The sequence below is a fragment of the Pelodiscus sinensis genome, chromosome 27 (genome assembly GCF_049634645.1).
Source record: "Pelodiscus sinensis isolate JC-2024 chromosome 27, ASM4963464v1, whole genome shotgun sequence".
In the NCBI taxonomy this organism is placed as follows: domain Eukaryota; kingdom Metazoa; phylum Chordata; order Testudines; family Trionychidae; genus Pelodiscus; species Pelodiscus sinensis.
Window position 1 is genome coordinate 1,162,878 of NC_134737.1, and position 26,138 is coordinate 1,189,015.

A 26,138-nucleotide genomic window follows, 5' to 3' on the forward strand; every position below is an offset into this window, starting at 1 on the left:
CCATTGGGGACTCTTGTGCATTTCAAAGTAGGCACCAGCATGCAGCCCGGAGTCAGCAGGACTTCCTGCTGGCCCTGGGCTATACACCGAGTTCTGCATTCCTCCTTTGAAATGTACAAGAGCCCAGCAGGAGCTCTTGTACATTTCAAAGGAGGAATGAGGAAGTGTCTATCAATTAGTCAATGGAAATTCCGTTGACTAGTCAATTAACCGCATTTTAACAACCTTAATTAAACTTCATCCTATTTACCTCAGACTATTTTTCTAGTTTGTGCATATCATTTTGAACTTTGACCTTATCCTCCAAAGCACTTGCAACTCCTTCCAGCTTGGTATCATCTGCAAACTTAATAATCATACTCTTTATGCCATCATCTAAATTGTTGATAAAAATATTGAACAGAACCGGTCCCAAAATAGACCCCTGCAGAACCCTACTTGTTATGCCCTTCCAGCAGGAAGTCAAAGCACGACCTAATTTATTGCTTTTGAGGTACCTTAATATAACAGCATGTGAACAGATGGAGTCTTCTTACATAATCACTTTAATTTTGTTTGATACCATTACATTCACTTAACATGACTAGAGCAATGTACCACATATTGGATGTGTCTAGACTACATGGCTCCGTCAACGGAGCCATGTAGATGAGGCAGGACGACAAAGAGAAATGAAGTGGCAATTTAAATAATCCCCACTTCATTTAAATCAGCGCGCTATGGCGATCAGCTGTTTGTTAGCACAGTGCGGCGGCCGTTTTGATTTAAATGAAGCGGTGATTATTTAAATTGCCGCTTCATTTCCCTTTTTCGAGTAAACTAATCTACATAGCTCCGTCGACAGAGCCATGTAGTTTAGACGTACCCATTGTGTATAGAGCTCCAATCTCTTCAGAAACAAATCTCATGGAATTGTATGAGCAACGTATAAAATATATAGTGTATTTACTGTATTCTTGTAATATTTTGCTTTTGCTCCCAGGCTTTACGAATCGATTTTTGAAGCCTAAAGGACCAAGAAATCCTCCACCAACTTGGAATATTTAATTCAGTTTCACAGATGCATATGGTTCCAAATACTGCAGATTTGCCATATCCCTCTGACATGCCGCACATGTTCTTCACAACATAATTACTGTCAGAACATTAGCAATAAAATTTTATCTTTGTTATATAAAGTCATAGAGCATAGCATACAAACTCCTCCATGTGGTTTTAGTATAACAAGGGGTGTACAACTGCACATCAGCTGCTTGACCCTTCCAGTTAATGTAACTAAAAACATATTGGGGCAATTTTGTTTACTGTTTCTGAAAATAGAATAATTTTTTGGAGAATTACAATTTACTATATGACAACAGACCTGATTCTCCTATTATGGTAGTAAGTCCCAATTAAGTTAATCAAGTGGCACCACTACAAAATGATGGTCTGGATTCTCCCATCACTTAAGCACATGCATAACTTTACTCATAGTCTTATACAGCTAGTCATAATTAAAATAGTTATCTCCAAAGTGTGAATGCCTCAGAAGCAAATTGTATCCCTTTGTTCTGTACCTTTGCATTTGTCATAGGGTTGAGCTTGCCTTTTATCAGCTCAAAAGGTATGCTACATCCATAGGCAGTTTAGATGTAAATGGTTTCATACAAGGGAACTCCCAAGTACTGTGAATTGATTGCCATTTAAGATTATCTTATGTTTTGGGCAAACATGGAGGAGAGGGGAGCAAAAAAGACTGCAAGATCTTTTCGTGCTCTTCTTCTTTTGGGACAGCTGGGGCCTGCTCAACTCCCATGTAAAGTAGAGCAGCCTTGTAAGACAAAATTAAAAAGTATCTGGTATCAAATCAGGCAAATTACATTGAAAGCTAGCCTTTTAATTTTTAAAATATTGACAAGGTAATAACTAGAAGTCAGACATGAAATCTCAGTGAATGGAATAATGAATGTGAAATATTTTATGTGTATGAAAGATGCTATACAAAATAAAGTTTATTTATCTAGCATGCCAGTTTTTCTAGACTTTTTTATAAGTTCAAAGAGCACTTGAATATAATATATGCTTATCTTTAGAGTATCTTGACCCATTTTTCACAAATATCAAGTAAAAATAAAGTATAATTTCATGTTCACTGAAGTGTCAATAGCTAGATTCCCATTACTAGTAGTAAAGTCAAACAGATAGGGAGTACCATCCACATAAAAGCAAAAATGTGAGTAACCAAATACATTAAGGGCTTATGGGAAAAGCGACGAGGAGTCCTGTGGCACCTTACAGACTAACAGATTTATTGGAGCATAAGCTTTCGTGGGCAAAGACCCACTTCGTCAGATGCATGTGGTGGAAATTCCAGGGTGCATGGATGCATGTGGTGGAAATTACCAAATAAGAATAAGAGTTCCTCAGGAAAAGGGCTTTTTTCCGGAGGATCGGGGCCAGTGTAGACGCTCTTTTCCGGCTTTTCTAAAAGCTGGAAAAAAGCGGCGGACATTTTTATTTAAATGCCGCGGGGGATATTTAAATCCCCCGCGGATTTCCCTATTACAACCTGTGAAATTAGCATGCCCCTTTCGGAAAAGGGGCCAGTGTAGACGTAGCCCATGAGCCTGACGCCTGTGGCATTTCAAAGCGGCAGTGCCGCATGGAGCCCCCAGCTGACCCTGGACTCCATGTGGCCCTGCCACTTTGAAACACAAGGAGGAGCCTGACACCAGGCTCTCCGCGACGTTTTGAAGCGGTCACTGCCGTATGCAGCCCGGGGTCAGCTGGGGAGTCCTCAGCTGATCCCGGGTTCCACACAATGCTGCCGCTTTGAAATGCTGCGTGCAGCCTGGGGACACCTCAGCTGGCTCTGGGCTGCATGCAGTGTTTCAAAGTGGTAGTGCCGCGTGGAGCCTGGGGTCTAGCCTCAGGCTTCAAGCCACACTGCCACTTTGACCGACCTCCTTCTCTCCCCCCTCCTTTGCTGGCTCTTTCTGATAGAGACAGCAAGGATGGGGGATGTAAGGATGGACATGGTAGTCGACTAGTCACTTAGGGTATGTCTACACTACCACCCTAGTTCGAACTAGGGCGGTAATGTAGGCAACCGGAGTTGCAAATGAAGCCCGGGATTTGAATTTCCTGGGCTTCATTTGCATAAAGCCGGGTGCCGCCATTTTTAAATGTCCGCTAGTGCGGACTCCGTGCCGCGCGGCTACACGTGGCACAGACTAGGTAGTTCGGACTAGGCTTCCTAGTCCAAACTACCGTTACTCCTCGTGAAACAATGGCGTCGTGAAAAATGACGGCGCCCGGCTTTATGCAAATGAAGCCCAGGAAATTCAAATCCCGGGCTTCATTTGCAACTCCAGTTGCCTACATTACCACCCTAGTTCGAACTAGGGTGGTAGTGTAGACATACCCTAAGTGACTAGTCAACTACCATGTCAAGTAGTCCTTCACATCCCTAGTGGGTGGGGATAGACTATGAAGCATCTTGAAAGTGCATATAAGTAGCTTTTCTGTGATAAGGGTGGGAACTAGTGGAGGGCTGTAGAGTAGGGTGATGTGGCCAAAACATTTATTTTTCTCGTTTCAACTTGACTGACAGGGCAGGAGACAGACAGGGCAGGAGACTGATGTCTGTTCTCTTCTGACTTTGTTCTCAATCTCCATGCTCTTCATGGCTCTGCTCCAGGAAAGTTTGGTGCTGGGTCTCTCCCTTGGTCATACCTGCTGTTGCCATGTGCTCCCCCGAGCATGCTCCCCGGAAATTTAAAAGGGTGTGCAGGCCCCCCGCTGCTACCACTGGAAGCACAGTAGGGCTGCAGCAGCCTCCTGCCCACTTGCTCTGCGTGGCTGTTGGCATGTCCCTACAGCCTTGGGCAGGGGTGGTATCTCTGTGAGCTGCCCTTACCCCAAGTACCCTGCGGTCAATGGCAGCTATGGCATGGTGGCTACAGGCAGCAGCCCGTTGAGACCCCCTTGTCCCCACCACACCCCCTGCTTAATAGCTGCTGCCACAGGGGAGTGCCCCAGGTAAGTGCTGCACCCTCCACCCCTCCCAAACTCCCTTCTAGAGCCTGCATCCCTGTACCCCTTCCCACACCCAATCTCTCTCCCAGACTCTGCACCCCAATTCCCCGCCTCAGCGCAGAGCCTGTGCACAGCACCCAAACTTTGTCCCACAGCCCACACCCCAGATCCTCTCAGTCACGTGGGGGAAGTGTGGGGGCTCTGGGCACCACCAAACTTTCTCCAACCTACTGTCTCTGCGCAGCATGCAGAGCCCCTAGCCCGCCACCCGTGTGACACAGCAGGGAAGCCACATTAGACCCGCCAAACCCAGCCGGCTCGGGCCAGACACCGTTCAGCACGCGCGGGCTAGTCTGCATCGCGCTGCGCGGCGGGCCGCCCCTGGCCTGGGCGCAAGGACAATGCTGGTTCAGGGTAGCAGGGGAAAGGGCCCGCTGTCGCTGAGGCGGCGGGCTGCTCGCAGAACCGCCAGGGGCTTCCACCGTCCGCACTTCCAGCCTGTCCCCGAGCGAGGAGACTCTCGAGCCCCCTCTGGCGAGCACCTGACGGCGGCCGAGTCTGTCAGCCGAAAACGAAAGCGCTGCCGCGGCCTTTACAGCGGGGAGGGGCATGCCCGGGGAAGGAAGCGCTCCGTGAGGCGAGCGGTAGAGCCGCCCCGGGACAGCCAGGCTGGCTGTGATGCGGGGGGGCGGGCAGGCTCGGCCTGAGGAGGAGGTGGCCTAGGCCAGGCGGGGAGGGACTATGCGAGGAGGCCGCTGCTGACGGGGAGCGAATCCCATGGGGCCCGGACTGCGCCACAGCCGTGTGGGCGGGATACGCGCCTCACCTCTGTCTGGTGTGTGGGCCGTTATGACCGTTGGGGACCACGTGACTGTGCCGGCCTGCGTGATTCCCGGCACGCTTTTCTCCCCAGGACCTAGCGGGTAACCCTCACTAGAAACTCTTTTTCCCAGCAGGCTGTGCGCTGACGCATGCGCTTGGAGATTAGGGCGAGGGGCCCCGCTGTACCAGATGGAACTACATTTCCCATGAGGCTTCCCGCGGCGCCTGCGTGTTAGTGCCTGGCGCTCGGGCCATTTAAATGTGTGTGAGGGAGACTGTGAAATGGCTGCGCAGGTCGCTGCGGTTCGCGCCGTATCCCGGGGCCCAGAGGAGTCGCCCCCGCTGTCCTCGGGGGAGCGGCCTGGCCGGCCCCGGGGGAGCGGCAGGAGGCGGCGGGCACCCGCTGGAGAGCCTGTCGGCGGCAAGCGGGTCAAGCTGAGCCAGCCCCTCCTGGTGGGGCCCAGCCCGGCGGAGCCAATGCCTCCGGCCGCCCTGCCCGGCCTGCCCCCGGCCGCAGCCGCGGGGCTCTTCACCTTCTCGCCCCTCAGCCTGCCGCAGGGGCCTCCGCACCAGGAGCGGCACCATCACCACCGCCACCGCCCGGCTGCGGACTCGGAGCCCGGCCACCCCGCCGGCGCCAAGCCGCACAAGGGGAAGCGGGGGAGTCCCGGGGACGGGGCAGCGGGGCGGCCCAGCAAGCGAGGTGAGGTGGCGGGCGAGGGCCCGGCGGGGGGGGGGGGGAGGCTTGAGGCGCCCCTGGGGCTGTCACCCCGAGCAACGCCTTCGCGTGGCTGCGTGCGCGTGCGGGACACGCCGCTTCCTGCCCCAGGCAGGGCTCTGCGGGCCGCAGGCTCAGCCGCTCCTGGGGGTGGGAGCAGCGTTTGGCCCTTGCCTCGCCCCCAGTCCTTCACAGACCGGAGGTGCCGGGTCTGAAGCCTCTCTCCGCCGGCAGCTCTGCAAGCCCCGTCCTCGGGGACGGACAGGCGGCTGTGGAGCAAGCCCATGTTGTACCCCGGCTGCGTAGTGCCTAGCTAGCCTATTGCCTGGCGTGGGGGAAGTGGACTAGACGAGCGTGTACGCCTAAAGGGGCTGGTCTCTCCCAATATTGCAGTCCCTCTAACTGGTGTATAAGCGAGGGAAAAGTCATAGTTTCAAACAAGAAGCGGGATCTTATTTAAAGAAACTTAAAAGATTGTACTGGCATAATTACTAGTCGCAGCCTCACGTCAACGTTGTGAAACTGAAACCCCAGTTAACACAGCAAGAGTGGATTTTTCTGCTATCCATCTGTAAAGTTTTAGTACTGGCATGTTTGGGAACCCGGGGGCATGGTGGTGTTATGCCTCTTCTAGAGTTAGGCTCTATTGCTTCTGGCTTCCTTTAAAAAAAAAAATCACAATATTTAGGCAGTAGGGAAGGCTTAACAGTTGAGAGAAAATGGGGCTCTAATTACAACTTTACCACTCCATGTCTTATTTTCATACTACTTGATATAAAAACTAAAGCCAGACTTGACTAAAATAATGGTATATTTATTCAGTTATGAAAGAGAGATGTTCTTGATGAGAAGAAAATCATCACTCCAGTTAAATGTCTAAATGTTTAACCAGCTCTTAAATATCTCCAGAGAGGAAGATTCCACAACCTCCCCAGACAACTTATTCTAGTCTCTAACCACCCTGACAGGAACTTTTCCTAATGTCCAACCTAAACCTCCCTTGCTGCAGTTGAAGACCATTGCTTCTTCTCTTTGACCTTTGAGGATAGGACAACCACTTTTCTCCTTCCCCTTTTTAGATACCCGAAAACCGATATCATGTCCCCCTGTCTTCTCCTTTCCAAACTAAACAAGCCCAATTCTTTCAGTCTTCCTTCATCAGTCATGTTCTCTACCCCTTTAATCATTCTTTTTGCTCTTCTCTGGGTCTCTTCCACATCTTCCTTGAAATGTGATGCTCAGAACTGGGCACAATACTCTGAGACCTAATCAGCGTAGAGTGGAAGAATGACTTTTCATGTCTTGCTCACAACACTCCTGTTAATGCAGGTTGAGCTAATATGCTAAAAAGAGTGGATGTTGGGTGGCCAGTGACTGGTAAGCGTGGATTTTGGAGGTTAATCCAATGTGTCACCAGTACTGCAACGTCAACATCGACACGCTGCTTTTTTTTCTTCATGGCTGTGAAACTGGTAGGGCCCTAATCATAAACCTGATGTGTTTAGTTCAACATAGGTTTCCTCCTTTCAGCTGTTCTGAAAATTCCCTTTACTTTAGGCTGAGCTGATGACTGACTATGGCTATCAGTAACACATCTCCTTGAAGACACTTACCTTGAACTGATGTTAGGCTACATTAGTGTACCAAACTTCAAGTTGCCACATTAACAAGTTCAAAATAATGCAATATTTCTAATCACCTAGTGGTGCTATATTTCCTCTTGACATTAGGAGCATAGCACCAAAACCATAATCTAATTTTTAAATGCTCCTAAATTCACTGAGGTGTGTGGAGAATTTTTTGCGCTATATGTAAATGGGCAGTCTTCACTAAACTCCCCACTTCAGACTAAACGTTCTACATGACTCGATTAAGTATCACCACAAAGCCGCAAGGCTGTTTTTGTCTACTACCAAATGCACTGTTAACTAGGGATTTAAAAGGCTAACTGGTAACGTTAGGCCTACCTAGTAACTGGTTTAACTGGCCCGGGGTAGTCCAGGCCACCATAGCTGGGCTGGTAGTACAATGGGTCTGAGGCTCTGACATTGAGGGACAGGGGACATGATGGCTGGGGTATAATGATAAATGGTATAATTTTAATTAACCAGTTAACTCTTCCAACAGATATATCTCTACTTCCACTATAATAGTGAGATTCTATACCATACTGAGCAAAGGTAAAGTGCAGCAGTTAATAAGATTAACTTGATGTGTCTGCTGTTGATAAAGACTGAAAATTAGTTGATGTGGTAGTCAATGGAAATTTTTAAATGTAAAATACAGCCCTTTGCTTAGGTATTCTTAGGAGAGCATCCTAATGCTATAATAAAACACCTACATATTCAATAAAGTGTGTGTTAAAGTTTAACAATTAAAATGCAACTTCAGGAGTATTTCAGTGTTTACTTTTAAGTGACTAATAAGTAGACTTTATTTTCCTCATTCCTCAGTTTTTGTTGGCTTAATCTCTTACAACCTTCAGTTGGCTCACCTTAAACTGGCAAGTATCTGAACCTTTTTAGGGGAAAGATTCTTACTTTTTGGTCTTGAAAGACAAGAGAGGCCTGGGAAAGCTCCCCTGCTGGATTTATTCCAGACTTTGCATATGACATGATGGATCCATTTGCTTTTAAGCTTTCCTTTAACTGGGTAAGCTTCAGGACCCACTCTCTACCTCTTCATAGAAGCAGAGCCTTGTGGTCAGTTGCCCTGGGCACCCAGGGCCAGTGCTGACTCCCAAGGAGTCCCAGTTTCAATGAGCTCCTGTCTTGTGAACACTCCGGTTTACTGTTTCTCTCCAAGGATGTGTGTGTTGAAGCACATAACACACAGGCTTTGTAAAAGTACTCTGAATTGTGGAGCATTCTTTGAGCTTATGTCTGTCTTTTTAAAGGAGTCCAAGGTCTTTCACTATTGCCAGCTTTCTGCTTCTGCTTTCTTCTCCCTGTTTCTAAAATGGCCAGGCAGAGACCAATTTTTTTGTAGTCTCCTGTCACTGTTTTCAGGTGGCATTGTAACAAAGCAACAGATCACCTGGGCAGACTGATCCTTAAGAAAGGTAGCCAGCTTTTTGTACAAGGGATTTAATGATACTCCATTGTCAGTCCTGTGCCCCTACCCCTTGGAATCTCAATCCAACATGGATCAAAAAAATACATGAGTCTTGTCTGCCTTCTCTGAATTTGAAATTATGAACTCCATGTTTATAGTCTAACCAATCTACAAACTGGAATTCATACATTGTACATAAATGAGTTCCCCATTTCATCACAAAGGGGTTTTATTTCTCTGAAATTAGAGAAATGCAAATTATATTACTCAACACCTTCTATCCAGATCTAATCTTCATGACTTTTCACAGGTAGCATTGCCAGTTCATTAATGGACACACACAGAACATTCACAAAAGTATGTGTAGTAGATACAGAAAGAGAACTCTATCTTCTGACTGAGGTCCTGTGCTTTGGATACGAGAGATGCTCTAAATCCTGAATAGTGAATTGCATTATATGACTTATATCATAGCTCAGTAAGGCTGTGTCTACACAGCAGCGTTATTTCAGAATAATTGATGGCATTCTGAAATAACATAGTCTGCATCTAAACCCAAGCAGTTATTTTCACATAATGTCAAAAGAATGTTGAGCTGGAGGACTGCTTACTCGACTCCTGTAACACTCGTATGAGGAGTAAGGGAAGTCAGAAGAAGAGTGCTCTCTCTTGAAATAACTTGTGTTGATAGCCTATTTCAACTTTTGGTGCTGTTTTGACTTAAGCTACGCAATTAGTGTAGCTTGAGTTTAGTCCTGCTGTGTAGTTGTGCCCTAATTGAGTAAACACATTCATTGTAAAACACACATTTACAAAGACCTCACTGTCCGTGGTAGCTGTTACTACAATAAAGCTGAATGATCAGAACAAATCTTTATTGAATTATATTCTGGAAGGCCTATAGAATGGATGACCACTTGTCTGGTGGCTGTATTATGGCTCCTTGTTTGTTACGGAAGTCATGGATTCTTTAACTTTGCGTGATTTCTGTGGCTGGCCCCAGGGCTGCTCAAGCAGCTGGTTCTGGGGACAGCCTGACTGGCTTGTGCTAAGGATGTAAAAAGAGTAGTCACCTCAGGCAGCAAGGGGGGGATAGGGAGCAGGAGCTGGCTTAAAAGCCAGTTGTCTCCTCTTCTCTCTTCCCCCCCCCCCCCCCCCCCACACCATCCCTGCAGTGAGGGGCACCAGGAGAGGCAGAGGCGCAGCGGGGAACCTGGCACAAGCGGGGACTGCTGCTGCACCTTTGCCTCTTAAATGTAGCTCGACTTCAATAGTCGATATGCCCCCTAACCCTCCCTCCCCCATTGACTAATCGGTTAGTCAGTAGAAATGATGTCACTACTGGATTAGCTGATTAATTGAAATGTAATATCCCTAGTTCATGCTTGAGTGATTGCACAGCCAGCTTGATTAGGCCCTGGGGGAAGCCATATTAGATTGCCCTGCACCCCCCCTCCCCCCACAGCAGCATACCCTCTGGGGTGCTTCTCCCCACAGATTTGCTCAAGGGTATTTATCATATAAGTCATGGAGAGATCATGGGCCATAAATTTGCATTTACTGTCCATGGCCTTTCCGTGACTTTTACTAAAATACCTGTGACTAAATCATAGCTTTATTTATAGTAGTGGCTTGAGAGGTTAAAAAAACCAACAACTTGGTTCTGACAGGTTTGACTGATGTAAGGAACACTGCAAATGACAATCTGTTCTCCATCTATAATGTTGGAACAACTTCACTTGTTAGTAAGGAACTATGTTAAAGTTAAGCATAACTAGCAATGTCACAAGATTGATATTTCAGGGATTCAAAGATAGTTATATAAACTTAATATTAAACCTAGATTATTTTTTTGCTTTTACTGGTTTTACTCATTTAAACCAAGGGAATTCAGTACTAGTTTAAGGACTGTAATGCAAATTTCAAACATCAGTTTTAGTCTACCTAAGAATAGCACTAAAATGCTAGAGTGTAGGCTTCAGAAGGTTCTACAGAAACTTAACTATTTTGTGTTAAGAACTTGTTTTCTAAACTTGCCAAGGCAGGACTGCTTTAAAAGTAGTGTGTGTGAATTTATAACTGTTTTTCCTGCTTGCCAATCATATTTATAGAAGTTTTCTTTTTATTTGGGGCACTAATTGTATTTAACTTTCAGTACTGCAAGCAAATCGACTGGGAATACAAATGAGTTTGTGAAGTCAATGAAAGTCTTGCTGTGAAAGCCCTGTGCTGTTACCATAGCTAACATATTTTCCATGTTATCTTCCTGTCAGAACACTTTCAGCAGCAGACTGAGCTTACCATACCACTTAAGCAGGACATTTGCTTAAGTATAATTGCTGTGTTATTTGCATTGTTGATGTAGAATGACAAGTCACTCTGACTTCAGGCAGTATAAAATATGATCTGTTTTGGGGAATTCCTTGACTCTCTTTTTTTTTTTTTTATAAGTCAGATAACTACGTGTTCTGATCATTCCCCTCCATTACACAAATTATATACACATCACCATTGCTATTTACTCCATCTTGATGTTTGAGCTACTTTGGTACAATAATAAAGGACTTGGCTGATTTGCTTGCTAACTTGTGCACCCTGCCTCCCCACCTCTTCTCCCCCCCCCCCATGCAGATAATAAAGTGGGCAGGCAAAAGCAGCTCTTTACAAGCAGTCCCATTAATAGATCATAAGTTAGGCTAATATTTTTTAGTCACAGATAAAGATGTTCAGAGGCCAGTGACTTGTCCCTGACTTTTAGTAAATAGCTATACTAAAATGGGAAAGAGATGGAGTGACTGGGAGCACTGGGTGTCCTAACACCCGAGGGAGCTTAGAACTGCCAGGGTCTTCCTGTCCCTTCCTTGGTGGGCTACTTTCCACTATCCATGGTGGCTGGGAGCTTTGGGGGCTTGCTGCCTCAGGTGGTGGGGTACCTTTAACTCACTGCTCCTTCAGGAAGCTGTGGGACCCTGTGTCTTCCAGCTGCTGTGGCAGAAGTGGTGAGCAGTCAAATTCCACTGATAAAATGGTAGCCTTATTCATAAGTGTCCCCTGTAAGCTGTGTGGTTGGGCAGCCGCTCAGGAGAGATTCAGTGATGCACAGCTTATTAGCAGAGCATCACAGCTAGATTTTTCTACTATTAATGCACATTCTCTCACCCTGGTGCACGTAAAAATTAATCCTGCACATGGAAAAAATCTGCACGTGGATGGAAAGATTAGCCCTGAACTAGCTGTATTAACTGTAATCAATGGAAAAATTTACCTGGGAACTTCTGATTCAACCCTCAGAATTGAATCTGGCAAACATAAGAATTCAAAAATCTTGCCAAATATCATGCTCCTTGTGACACCCATGCATTTTCACAGTCTTATCACACAACTGTAGCTCTGCAGGATTCTCAGGCATCCAGTGTAACTGGACAACAGCTACAGTTCCTCTTGCTAGTCACAAGAGGCAGCTATGCCACATCTGGAGGAGAAAATGGTGGTAAGTGGGTGGGGCCAGGGATGGGATTGAGACTAAATAGAGAAAGTGATAGGTTCTGAAGAGGGATAAGTAGTATAGGACTGAGAAGGGATGGGGGCAGGGAGAGGGTGGCTGCTTCTGCACTTTCCCACATTCTGAGTTCCACGTTACTATGGTCTACCTATCATAGCAGCCTTGGGTGGTACCAGGCATGCATGCTCCACTACAAGTTGCTTTTAGCTCAAGTGTGGGGCATATGTGAAGATCATATGGTGTTAGATACTAATAGCCCATGTGGGAAACAATATGTGGTCATGTAACAAGACTATATTATATATGCACAATTGAGGGGTGAATTGAAGCTGTACAAAAATAGCACTAATTCTTGCATTCCCTACTTAGTTGGTGTTAACATCACAACCAACATCTTAATGTACGGCAGGGAGCTGGCAGTACTCACATTATCTGAGACAGAATCTTGGGGGACCCACTATCTTAATATTGGTTGTGATAAAATAAATGTAGGCCTCTATAGGAACCATTTCCAGGTTAGCACTTAATTTCAATAGGCTCTGGCTCATAATGGATCAGATATTTACGGGTATCTTGGATGCCAGGCCATTGCTGGTGAGCGGCATAGCTTTCCACCAGTTGGAGTCCAGCAAGCTTAGTAAGAATTAAAAAATATTCCTATCTAATGGGCTTTGACATCTGTATGAAATGAGTTTGGATCTGAATTTCAGGCCTACATCCCTTACCACACAGCTTTGAAGTAACTGGCATTCAGCAGTGAGATCAAGACCTGAAGTGACTGCAATAAGTCATTCAGTTCCCCTCTAGCCCCTACATACAATGTGGAATTTTTGTACAATGGGAATATTAACATCAGAACATAGTAACTTGCTGGCAAAATATTACATTTAGAGAATGGTCTGTATTTTGGACTCCAGCTATTGCATTTCAGATGAGCATTTTCTTATATTGAAAGTAGATTACTGAAGTGTGTGAAGCTTCTTTAAAAAGAAAAGATTTTCCTTGTGTAATTTGGGCTCATTTGCAGTTTCTCCACATTGCTGCCAGGTGTTCCCACAAGCTTTTTTGGCTTTGAAGACTTTGATTTAAAAGAGAAAATTATGGAACTGACTAGACTTGGTCAGAACTTTCTTGCTTTAAGCGTTTGTGTTTCTAAATACTATTGTGAACTACTATATTTATTTTTAACCATGTTAGAGTGGTAATAGGCATTTTCTTCACCCTTCTGTCCTGCCCCCAAAGTGGCAAGGTGCACAAGCAGGCCTACTATGCAAAACAAAACTTACAAGATTAGGATCTAAAGGTTTAACTCCTACCCAACAGTTGCTGCTTCCATTTTGTGTGTGTGTGTGTGTGTGTGTACGTACACATGTTGTGGAGCCACTAGTCTTTGAGGTTTATTTGTTGTGTTAAGCACTTAAGATGGCTCCTATTCTTAAATGCACTTAAAATGTAAAGTATTTAAATTAAAGATGAATTACAGGTATCTTTTATAACAAGTGTTCCAGTTTCTGATTCTGCCAAAATTCCTTAATGCAAAATTATTTTGTTTAGAAACTCAATGTTACTACTTAGTGTTTGTTAGATACATGCCAATCCAAAAGCAGACCTGCTAATTTAACCCAACCAATGTGAAACCTGCTAATTATCAGAAAAAGGTGGCTTTAGGAAATGTGGCGTTTTTCTTAATTGTCTTTTGGATAAATCTGCTCTAACTTTAAATTCTAATCTTTTTGTTACCAGAAACTCCAGATGAAAATGGCAAAACCCAGCGAATTGACAGTCTTATTATGAAGAAGATAAAGAAAAAAAAGAAAAAGAAACACCGGGAAGATATGAGGGGGAAACGCCTTAAAATGTACAACAAAGAAGTACAAACAGTTTGTGCTGGACTTACTCGTATCAACAAAGAGTTTCTGACTCAAGGACAGAGTGATAACACACAAGTGAACAAGGAATCCTTTAGGTATCTGAAGGATGAGCAGCTGTGCCGATTAAATTTGGGAATGCAGGAATATCGGGTGCCCCAGGGAGTACAGACACCATTTATGACTCACCAAGAGCACTCTGTTCGTAGCAGCTTCTTGAAAACTGGCACTAAATTTAGTAACTTTATTCATGAAGAACATCAGTCTAATGGTGGTGCTTTGGTCCTTCATGCTTACATGGATGAACTCTCATTTTTGACTCCAGTGGAGATGGAGAGATTTGCAGAAGAATTTCTTGCACTCTCATTTAGTGAAAATGAGAAAAATGCAGCCTACTATGCTTTAGCCATAGTACATGGGGCAGCTGCATATTTGCCAGACTTCCTGGATTATTTTGCTTTTAATTTCCCAAACACTCCAGTGAAAATGGAAATTCTGGGAAAAAAGGACATAGAAACAACAACTATTTCAAATTTTCACACTCAGGTAATGTAGACATTCTTAAATGTATGAAGATTCTAAGATTTAGTTTCTGGATTGACACTGATGGGCAAGAGATGAGGAATGATAAAATTCATGACCTTTGTGTCTTGAAGCCTCTTCTCCCCACCTACTGAGACAGATTATAGTATTTGTCCAGTATTTGTACCAGATTATCATCCCTATCCCATATTTGGGAGAGCTCCATCTTTTGAATTCGTGACAGGAAGTTTTAAAATTTGAATCCCCATTCTAGAGCCAACTCACTAAAACAGAGACCTCTGTACTAAGCTATTCTGTCCCTAGCTGGCTGGTTGCTAGATCTCTCTCCTTTTGAATAGATCCAGTGCCTGCCTCCTCTATTGCTCCTAGTTTCCACAAGCAACAACAACAAAAAATTAGACTTCAGAAGATCTTCTGCCAAACATAGTAGCAGTAAAATCAGCTAGTCTTGTCAGCTTTGAGCTGCTGCTTGTGATGCAGAGTTTCTCTAGAAATATTCTGCTGGCAAGAAAAAGCCTTCAACTCTCTAATCACCTGTATGTGTAAACACTCAAGCTAAGATAAATATACTATGTTTTAGTTTGTCCGTTCAATAATTCAAATGGTAAGAGTGAGGACCACCATATTTCGGTATACAGCTTCCTCTTAGCATAACTTAAAAGCAACATAAGGGTTCATTTGTGCCAGCAAACCAGGCTGTGCCTGGAATGGGACTGCTTCTCATAAAACCAAACAGACAATCACCAAATCAAGTACTGTCCTCAAAATTGACATGACTGAGCAAATGTTGAAGGACCAAGCCAAAAAAACCTGGAATGGGATTGCTTGTCAAGTCTTACGTAAGAGGCAAAACAGAGCCCTACTCTACATTTCTCTGTTTTGGCACAACTAAATCAATGCTTCAGGTTCTAGAAGAAAAGCTTAATGCAAACTATATTGACATTAGCTTTTTTTGTTAAAACATAGCAAATAAGAGTTGATAGGGATGAAGAAAGACACTTGATGGAATTAGTGCATTTTTTTTAACAGGAAAACAACTAAATGGAGACATTAACAGTTTATTTAAGAACTCTAAAAACACTTTATAAACACTTTCTGAAAAATAGTCCTTTAAATAAAGCACATGCCCTTATTTTATAAAATAAAAAGGGCACTTAATTACGTGAATAATTCTGGGTAAATCTGCTAGTTTATATATAATGTAGTGATTGTTTATACAGTGACTTTTAACTTGGGTTGTCCCAAGAGAATCTGCTTCAGTCCTGAAGTCAGATATTGGATTGCGATAGTGTCATGGGAGTTTGCTATTGCAAGCACTTATTTACTGATAGACTAACATCAATATTCTACTTGTGATACTTACTTCTACAAATTTTACTTTCCAGTAATAGATGCCTGCAAACAACTGTTAGTTGTAGGATAAAGTTGACACTTAAAACCAACTGGAAACCACTTAAAATATACATTTTAAAGGAAGTATAGGGAAGCTTTTTTGGGTCAAGGCCACTGGCCCACAGAAAAATCAGTTGGGGGGGGGGGGGGGGCGGCGCTGCACACATGAGAAACAAAAACAAACACCACCCTTCACCAGTTTGGGCTCCCCAATGCTGGGGGAGCCCTGAGCCTCCAGCTTGATCCAGGCAAGATTGGGGCTGCATCTGTTCCCTGTGTCTTGAGGTCCTCACCACTGTTGTAGAACCAACAGCTGCTTTACTAGAGGATGCTGCTCATATGAGTGTCTTTTTTTTTTTTTTTTTTTTTTTTTTTTAAAACAGGCTGGCCAGTAGCCTAGTTAAGTCCCAGCTTGTGCCAGGTCCTGGAACTATCTGGGCTGCAGGGCTGCATTTAAAGTGTATTAGGAGCCAGGTGGTCAGGCAGCCTGGCTCAGTTCCAGCTCATGCTGGGTCTGGGAGCTCAAATGCCCGTGCTGGACTAACTCCCTCTGCTGCCACCCTGTGCTGGTGCCTCTGTATTGGAGGCAGCAGCATGGGGTGGCAGACTGCCAGTCTGAGCAGGGAACTGCCTCTCTTGTGGCCTGGCTCCCACTTGACATGCCATACTGCTGCCTCTGATACAGAGGCAGTGGTGCAGAGTAGCAGGGAGCTCCTCTGGTGGGGCCAGAGTGCACTGGCTGCTAGCCCCACCCCCAGGGACTCTAGAATAATTGAATAACCAATAAGAATTCACCAAGTTAATCAGCTATTCTATTAACAATATATCTCTATTCCCAAATAGGGATGTAGGAGTGTAGTTGATTAACCAATAAGTAAAAGCTTATAGGTTAATGCTATAGACCGCATGCATTTCCTCCCCCTTGCCAGTAAACTTTTTTAGCAGCCTTGCTCGTGCTGGGTCTGGGACCTACTCGTGCTGCAGCTCTGCATTTAAAGTGTATTAGAAGCAAGCCAGGCAGGCAGCCTGGCTCAGTTCCAGCTTGTGACAGGTCCCATAAGGGGAGCTGGCTTTTAAACTGGCTCCCTTTGCGGACCAGCTCCCGCCTGGCACCCCACGCTGCTGCTTCTGATACTAAGGCAGTAGTGCAGAGTGGCAGGGGATGCTGGCTGATGGCCCTGCCCCAGGGGACTATAGAATAGTTGAGGTTACTCAACTAATCAATTAACTGATATGTAACATCCCTATTTCCAGATAAAGTTTCTTTCCTTGTTCTGTGGTGGTACTATGCTGTCTGTAGAGGCTGGCTTCTCTCACATTTATGGTGGTATTATAATGCAACTAATCACGCCTGGCTTAGGATATTGGCCTCTTCCTTTGTCTGGAAACTACTTATTGACTATTACATGCTTGGTTTAAAACACTTTATTTACACATTTCCAGCATATATAAAAATATAATCTTCATAGATTAACAGTACATATCATGCAGACTATTAAAGATTAGTAAGTTATTGTTCCAATTATAATTACATGATACTCTCAAAATGTGTGTGAAGTGTTTAAGTTGGTCATGCCATCTGAGTCTTTTCTTTTACATACCAAGGAGCCCTTTGCAAATTACTCCTAGAGTTTCTAGAGTCATGAGAACTGTTGGGCTGACTCAAAACAATTTGGCATTATGGCAATCATGAAAGTATGCTAGCAAACCTGTATACATGGAGAATAGTAATAGAGATGCAGCCGTGTTAGTCTGGTGTAGCTGAAACAAAAGACAGAACTATATAGCCCTTTAAAGACTAACACGATGACTTATTGGGTGACGAGCTTTCATAGGCCAGACCCACTTCAGCTCATCACCTAATAAAATATCTTGTTAGTCTTTAAAGTGCTACATTGTTCTGTTTTTTGTTTCATGTATACATGGAGGTTGTTGCAATGAGTAAACATATGAATACTTCACTGGGCTAGATGCTATTTTTTCCTGGGATTTTAACATCACTGTTTGGATAGCACTTTACTTGTTTTGTAGCTGACTCTTGTTCTACTGTACTTGTCTACTCTACAGGTCTGTATCAGTAAAACGATAACCTCCCCATGTAGATGGTTCTGTTTCAGTAGGAAAACTTCTCCCATTGACATTGTTACTGCTTCTTGGGGAAAGGGGATTGACTATGCCCCAAGAGTGTTCTCCTGTTAGCATAGGGGTATCCTCATTTAAGCACTACAGTGGCATAGCTGCACTGATGTAATGTTTAACATGTAGATCTGCCCTACGTCTCTTGATTGGGCCAGAACTCCTTGCCAAAGTAGGGTCTAATGCTGTGTGGTGTCCAACCAGTTGTGAAGTGGTAGCTACTGTAGTTGCTATTGTTGTAGCAATCTAGCTACACTCAACTGGCCAAATAACTACATGTGGCTAGTGTGTTGGACATCACAGCTCTAATGTGATGTGGGGCTGCCATCTCTGACAAAAGAACATTAATCTAATTCAGTTCAACTTACTGAAAGCCATGGATAAATACAGATTCAGTTCTGAACATCTAGTACTCATTGCCTGAAGCATAATGTACAGTCTGTAAATTCCTAAAATATGCACTTGCCTTTGTCACAGATCAAGCTGTCATGAGAATTTAGAGATGCACACGTTTGACTAAAAGGCTGTGTTGGCATAGCCCAGTGGTTAGAGCTACAGGGTAGTAAGTTGAAGTATACACTAGTGTGCTACACTGTAACTTCCCTGTGTTGATGCTGCTGGTGTGAACTAAAAGTCCTCTTTAAACAGGGATCCATGTGGGAAGACTAGGAGCCCCTTTTAGTTTGTGTCTTTTGGGCAGGTCCACAAGGATGAATTACAGCACAGTATGCTAATACTGCAGTTTACACTAGCTTGTGTGCTGTGGCCACTGTTCTAGTAGGATGAGGTGCTGGACAGAATTTACTTGCTTTACAGGATCTTTGTAAAATCCATGTCTCTGCGGAACTTAAGCTTATGATAATATGGTTCTATGAAACCAGCTTAGTTGAATATCTTGGCAGTGCAGTTTTTGGAGTTTCAACTGCAAAAATCCACTTTATCTAAACTAGGGATGTTAATATTGGTTAATTGAATAGATGATGAACCTCATAAATTCTTATCTTACTCGACTATTCTATAGTCCCGAGGGGTGGTGCTGGCAGCCAGTACGCTCAGGCCCCACTCCTGGGGAATCCCCTGCCATCCTACATTGCTTCATCTCTCTGAGGCACTAGTACAGGGCGCCAGGCAGGAGTTGGCTCACGAGGCAAGTCTGTTTAAAAACCAGCTCCCCCTGCGGTCAGGCTGTCTGCAACCCCATGCTGCAGCCTACAGAGGCAGCAGCACAGGGTGGTAGCAGCCTATCCAGGGGTGGGAGGTCTGAGCTCCTGGACCGGCTGCTGCCTCTGTAGGCTGCAGCATGGGGTGGCAGACAGACTGGCTGCAGGACTGAGCTGGGCTGCTGGCCAACCTGTTAAAAAAACTCCCTGGCAAGAGGGGTGAGGATCAGAGGCATGTAGTCTATAGCATTAACCTATAAGCTTTTGTTTATAGGCTAACTTATTAATCAACTATACTATTACATCCAGTTCTGGGCATCACATTTCAAGAAAGATGTGGAGAAATTGGAGAGGGTCCAGAGAAGAGCAACAAGAATGATTAAAGAACTAGCAAACATGACCTATGAAAGAAGACTGAAAGAATTGGGTTTGTTTAGTTTGGAAAAGAGAAGATTGAGAGGGGATATGATAGTGGTTTTCAGGTATCTAAAAGGATGTCACAAGGAGAAGGGAGCAAAAATGTTCTTGGCCTCTGAGGATAGAACAAGAAGCAATGGGCTTAAACTGCAGCAAGGGAGGTTGAGGTTGGACATTAGGAAAAAGTTCCTAACTGTCAGGGTGGTTAAACACGGGAATAAATTGCCTGGGGAGGTTGTGGTATCTCCATCTCTGGAGATATTTAAGAGACATTGATCTAAGCTACTATCAGGGATGGTCTAGACAGTCCTGGGTCCTGCCATGAGGGCAGGGGACTGGACTTGATGACCTTTCGAGGTCCCTTTCAGTCCTAGTATTCTATGATTCTGTCCCTAACCTAAACTCCATATAGTGGGCCTTTATAAAGAGGCATGTACTCCTCTAAAAAAGGTCAGCCTGAATCAGGTCTTCATGCAAGCATCATTTTGTGGAGTAGAGGAAATGAAAGGAATTGGAATTAACACACTTTTAGTACTGAAGTTTTGACCTTGAATTTGAGGATCTTACTGTTACTTCTGGCATGCTGATCAACTGAGGTTTTGTAACCTGAATTTAGTAAGCAATTCTGTTTGTTCTGGCTCTCCCATCAACTGTAGCGTGTTCTTCCAGAGTTGTATTTGATTCTGGCTGAGATTAAAAGAAAGTTCTTCACACAGTGTGTAGTCAACCTGTGGAACTCCTTGCCAGTGGAGGCTGTGAAAGCTAGGACTATAACAGAATTTAAAGAGAAGCTAGATAATTTCATGGTGGTTAGGTCCCTAAAAGGCTATTAGCCAGAGGATTGAAATGGTGTCCCTGGCCTCTGTTTGTCAGAGGCTGGAGAAGTATGGCAGGAGACAAATCGCTTGATCATTGTCTTCTGTCCACCCTCTCTGGAGCACTTGGTGCTGGCCACTTATCGGCAGACAGGCTACTGGGCTAGATGGACCTTTGGTCTGACCCAGTACGGCCATTCTTATGTTGTTAACATTAGTAAGTGAGCATCAGTCTCTCAAAGCCAGCTTGACCTATGGAATGGGAACTAGGCTTAAATTGGGGACTGAAAACAAGCAGCGCCCACACAGCAAATGCTTCTTGCCTGCCTCACTTCAAGGAAATGGAACAAGGTATCTTAACTGGGGTTAAATCACATTGGTTTTTAACTTGTCTGTCTCTAATGTCTATTTTACCAAATGTTCTCCAATCCAAATTTGAAACCAGATTTATTTTGACTTGAGAGAACTTGTGCTAGCAATAGTTAAATGTGCCTGCTTTGGAAGCTTATATCTCTTCCTCTCTGAAAGGATAGGGAGGTAAGTTGTTTAGCTTCTCCTTTTGGTAAAGGTGTTGGTTATTTTGCTTGTGGTATAAGACACATATCTAAAAACAAAATAGTTTTTGTTTGTGTGAAAATATGAATGTTCCTCTTTTTACTTCCTTTCACCACTTTCTCTTGTCAGTGGATACGGATTAGATATAATACCATGAATTCCTGAAGCTGCTGGGTATCCTCACCTCTGCGTGAAGTGTTAATAGCTTTCAGTGGGGTTGGTTTGGTGTTTTTGGTCCTAAGTTCAATCAGTTACCGCTATGGAGTATAGAGGAATAAGACAGTCCTACCCATTCTTGCAACACAAACCATATAGGGAGACTGCAATTTTAATCTTACCTGCCTCTTCTCTTTAAACCTCTGATGTGCTCATATTTTTACAAGTGGTGTAAAAGAATTTTTATACCAGATTTAACTGCCTCCTGAAATGTTCAAGGCTATCTGTGCTCTTACTTTCCTGGACAAAGGCTTATTCTGTATTCGTGATGTACTGATTATGTCTACTGAGCAATTGAAACCTCTTACCGAAAATATATGGTGTTAAGCCTACTTAAGTTTCATACAGAAGCTTATCACTTTTAAAAGCTAGCAATACTTGAGTGAAACAAAACATCTCCTGGAGTCTCTTAACCATCTTTCTTTTTGTACTAGTTTTCAGCTTTGCTTTTGAGTAGTAAGCTTGCTTGTGTTCTTGCTTCCAGATTTCTGCCCAAGTATTTGAATGGCTGGCTTACAAAATGTCAGATCTGCTGAATTGTGTATCCTAACTGAGTATGTTTAAGTACTTTGATCAGTGAACTGTTAAATTCAAGATGTGTAATTTCTGGCTCTAGATGTTAGTGTATACACAATTCCTTAATATTGCTGATCAGATCTCTCTACCACATTGGCGGGGGAGAAACTTTTACCCCACTAAAATGATTATTCCTAAAACATGCATATTTTGGCACTTCTATTGTGGCTTCCTTTCAAATGGTTTAAGGTTTTACAAACCCTAATACCTTGAGCGTCCCCTATTTTACAGGTTGGCTTACTTGCCAGTTTTCCAGCTAATGGAAACTTAGATGTATCATTCCTGAGTAACTCTGAAATGTATTACAGAAACAAGTGAAGACCTAATTTCTATTAACCAGAGAATACCTAAATGTATTTAGCATGGGAAAAGCATGAGTTATAGGAGTGAGTAAGCATAAGTAAGATACTCTTTTTATCTCTTTAAGACAAATATGCAGAACTATCAGTGTTTAACAAGTTCTGTGTGGTATGAACGTCATCGTCATACTGTCACTCTCCCTTCAAAGTTGGTAAAGAATAAACCAAATTAGTCGATTGGAGGTAAAAACTGTTTACTCAACATGTTACTGTTATGGCGTGAATAAATTTGTGTTTAAACATTTGTTACTTTTAAGTGCAGCAGTAAGTGTGAGATTATTGGTACCTTCTATCCTATTTAAAAAGATGCCTAAAACTCTAGCCCAAGCACTTGGTGGAATGAAGAAACTGCCATCTTGGTGACTTAACCCACAACAGTGAGATCTAGTTGTCGAGTGAGGTGGCCACAAATATTTGTTGAGAAGCAATTGCTTAAGTTTAAATGAGAAGCTCCTTCTGGACAGGATGCTCTCATGGTTGAGCTTCTCCTTGTTAGTATGCACAGGCAAATGACCATGCCACAACCTTGCCCTCTGCCAGGCAGATGCCCTATTCCCGAGGCCACTCAAGAATCCAGTGCACTTCCCTACCTTGAGAGGATTATTTATCCTGCTTTCCTAATGCAGGAGATATGTGCATCTCTGAGGCAAGTAGTGTTTGCTGCCCAGCTGCTTCCTGGGTGGGTAGAGGATAGTCTCACCTACTTGCCTCTGAAAGACATGGGGTGAGACTGTGTAAAGTGAAAGTGACTTTTTTGGGGGGGTGGGAAGAAAAAGCACATAGCTAAGGATTCATAAGAAGGCGCATGCAAAGTAACCAACAAACAAAGACTCTCTGAGAAACTAGTGGTCAAAAGCCAAGATGGATATTATTGCTGGAGTTTGGCCAAGTGCCCATGTAAACTAACAACATTTCCTTGAACAGATGCTGTCAGCATCACTAAACATAAACAGGAGGTCTGGGTGGCCAACACTGTTAAGTGCATAAATAAAACTTCCCACAATTAAGTGACATGCCACTTTCCTGGAGGATATTAGCCAGATTCTGCTACTTTGTGGCACATGTGCCACAAAAGGATCAGAGAATGTAAGTTTACCTGCTTAGGGATTCTTTCATTGTGAGAAGATTCTTCTTTTGACATGTACATTTTGACAGGTTTGAAATTTAATAGAGACAAGTAATGGACTGTTCCACCACCTGCCCTGTAGTACTGGTTGTTGGTTCAGAGCCCTGATATCAGCAATGTGCTCACAGCACAATAGCCTCACCCTTGGTTCCACCAGCCTTGGTTAGGCTTTGCTTGGTGATCCCAACAGCCTCCCAGTCACGAATTCCTCTTCTCTTCCCCCCACCCTCCTTCTTCCCAACAATGTACCCTGTATTCTTCAGCTCGCTTGCTGAACACTTAGACAGATCCCTGCAAATCCATGGATATCCACTTTTCTTCTGAGGGTATCCACATTTGCAGATGTCCATACAGATACCTGTGGCTCACTTTTTGCAGATATAAAATTTGTATCCTCTGCAGTGTTCCCTTTGAGCGGCTGCACAAGTGTACAGCTTATGAGAAATTCCTATGCTGCCCAACTGATCAGTAGAGCACCCATAGCTATATTTTGTTTCTACTGGTCATGCATGCCTTGATACATAGAAAAAAATTTATTCTGCACATGGATGGAAAAAAATCCACACATGGATCGAAAAGATTAGCGGGAACGAAGACTGGTCTCTGCAGGGCTTTACTCTAGCAGCCTTTACTCGAGCAGCCTTAATGGTTAACTGGTAAGCCTCACTCATTAAGGATGAGGCTTATTAGTGAGTTAACTGGTGAGGACTACTCCAGCATTGTGGGGTTGCTGCAAGCAGGGGCTCTCCTCCTGGTTAACTAATTAAATGGAAGTTTACATCTCTACTCAAATTATAAAAGTTAAATGTGCTGGTCTTGTAAAGAGACAACATCTAGCAGTTTTCTTTAACCCAAATTAACAGTGTATTTTCTTAATCAAAACACTGAATTGGGTTATAGTAAAACAAGTTTATTGAGAGTAAAAGATGCAGGACACACTTGATCTCAGATTGCGGGGGAGGGAAGAGGGTAGGTTGGGGGGCAGCTAGGAAGGTTGGGAGGAGGAGGGAGGGAAACGGGCCAATGGAAGCAGGGCTGGATGGGAGAGATTGGGAGGGGGAGACCCAACGGCGGAAAGCAGGGCTGGACTGGGGCAGTGGTGCTGGCCGGGGGAAATCGGGGGACCTGCGGAAGCAGAGCTGCCGGCGGGCAGGAGATTGGGGGTAGTGGGGCTGGCCGGGGAAGATTGGGGGTGGGGGGGGGGGGAAGAACCGGCCGTGGGGAGGGGTGTGGGGGAAGTGGGGCTGGCCAGAGGGGCAGCGGGGCAGAGTGGGACTGACCCGGGTGCATGCAGATCTCGGGGTGCTGCCTGTTCTACGCATGGTCCTGGCAAAGCACGAGTGAATCCAGCCCTGGGGACTCCATATTGTGTGTGCCCCCTGCACCCCCACTCGAGTGGTTGCGAACTGTCTGGCTGGCAGACACACTCATGTAGCCTGAGCACATCTGCCAGCCAGGCAGTTTGCAACTACAAACTGATACACCTAATAATAAAACTTACCTACTGAGAAAATACCAGACATTTTATATGTCCGGTATTTTCTCAATTTGTTTCCCAGACAGAAGCCTCAAATACCAGACTGTCTAGTACAAAACCGGACATCTAGCAACCCTACTCCTCCTTGCACCCTACCTCCTAGCCAGATACCCTAACCCCCGTCTGCTCCTGCCTCCCCGAGTGCTTATGTGGCACTGGGTCCCCCAAGACCTGGCCCAGGCTGGATGGAGGATGCAGCTGAGTGGAAAAAGTGAAATTTATTCATTTTTCATTCTTTTTTTTTTGTGTTTATATTTTTGGGCTGTAAAAACAGTACTGGGGAAAAAAAGGGTTCTAACCAAAGTAAAAAGTTTGGGAAACCCTGGTCTAGTCGGTTTTCTGTCTCTTACAGTCCATTTATCCAATCTATACTCCCTTAACCTGCTGGCAAGAATATTGACTGTATCAAAAGCTTTGCTAAAGCTGGCACTGGGGGGCTTTGGGAGGACTAGAAACAACTTATTTGAATAATCATTTGCTTAATGAATATGCAAATGATGTTGCCAGTCCTCCAAAAGCTCGTGAATGGATTTACTGGTTCCCGTATCAAAGTTTGGGAACCCCTGCTGTGGAGGTTCAATTTAACACTAGTAGAACTATGTTATCTTATATGTGTAGCCTGGCCTATTGACCAAAAAAAAAGGAATTACTATTTCTTCTCTAGGAAAAAAGTAAACACTAATATCGACTCTCTTGGAATAAACATGGGTAACAATGTAATTGTTGCATTATGAGGAAGATGGTCACCCAAGCACTAACCTGGACCAACACCCCCACCTTTCTGTGCTGCTGGGAACTTCCCTGGCTTTGTTTCCTCTAGCTAAGGGTTGCGTGGGCTGTGCTGCAGACACATGTAATAGGATCTGTATTCTGTGGGGCTGCATGGCTTTATTTCCCCCCCTGCAATTGCTCATTGTACAAGACTTGAGGGTTGTGAACACTCAGGGATAATGCCTGCTGCTGGAACTGGTTTCACATCTGTGAAGGGAGGTAGGCTAGGGCAGTGGTTTCCAACCTTTTAAAGCAGGGGTGTCCAAACTTTTTTCAAAGAGGGCCAGATTTGAAGAAGTGAACATGCGTGAGGGCCGACCATTTTGCCTGACATTCTTTGAACCATTAAAATTAAATGCAAATTAACTATTTTATGCAAAGTTTATTGCAAACGGCATACTTTTCATTTCGTCACATGGATGACAGATCTAAACAGGTGTTAAATCACTCTGCCTTTCATATCTGAAGGCCAGATGAAAAAAAAATCCAGGAAGCTGAAATATATGTCAGGAACATTGTAAAGTACATTACATATTATCAACTCTTAAGTT

General features: G+C 44.2%; 2 protein-coding genes across 3 annotated transcripts in view; both read left to right on the forward strand.

Annotated features, from left to right (window-relative positions):
- The window catches only part of PTPN22 (protein tyrosine phosphatase non-receptor type 22), a 41,376-nt gene extending 39,345 nt beyond the window's left edge, over positions 1-2,031 (forward strand). The window contains exon 21 of the mRNA XM_006118786.4: positions 983-2,031. Within this exon, the coding sequence (XP_006118848.2) occupies positions 983-1,047 (65 nt within the window). The 3' untranslated portion in view covers positions 1,048-2,031. The remainder of the gene's footprint in view (positions 1-982) is intronic.
- A 2,960-nt stretch (positions 2,032-4,991) lies between these two features.
- The window catches only part of RSBN1 (round spermatid basic protein 1), a 52,993-nt gene continuing 31,846 nt past the window's right edge, over positions 4,992-26,138 (forward strand). The window contains exons 1-2 of one of the 2 annotated variants that reach the window (XM_075910291.1): positions 4,992-5,545; positions 13,860-14,530. In XM_075910291.1, coding sequence (XP_075766406.1) covers positions 5,125-5,545; positions 13,860-14,530 — 1,092 coding nt within the window. In that variant the 5' untranslated portion in view covers positions 4,992-5,124. The remainder of the gene's footprint in view (positions 5,546-13,859; positions 14,531-26,138) is intronic. The other variant, XM_075910290.1, reaches the window with a different exon arrangement.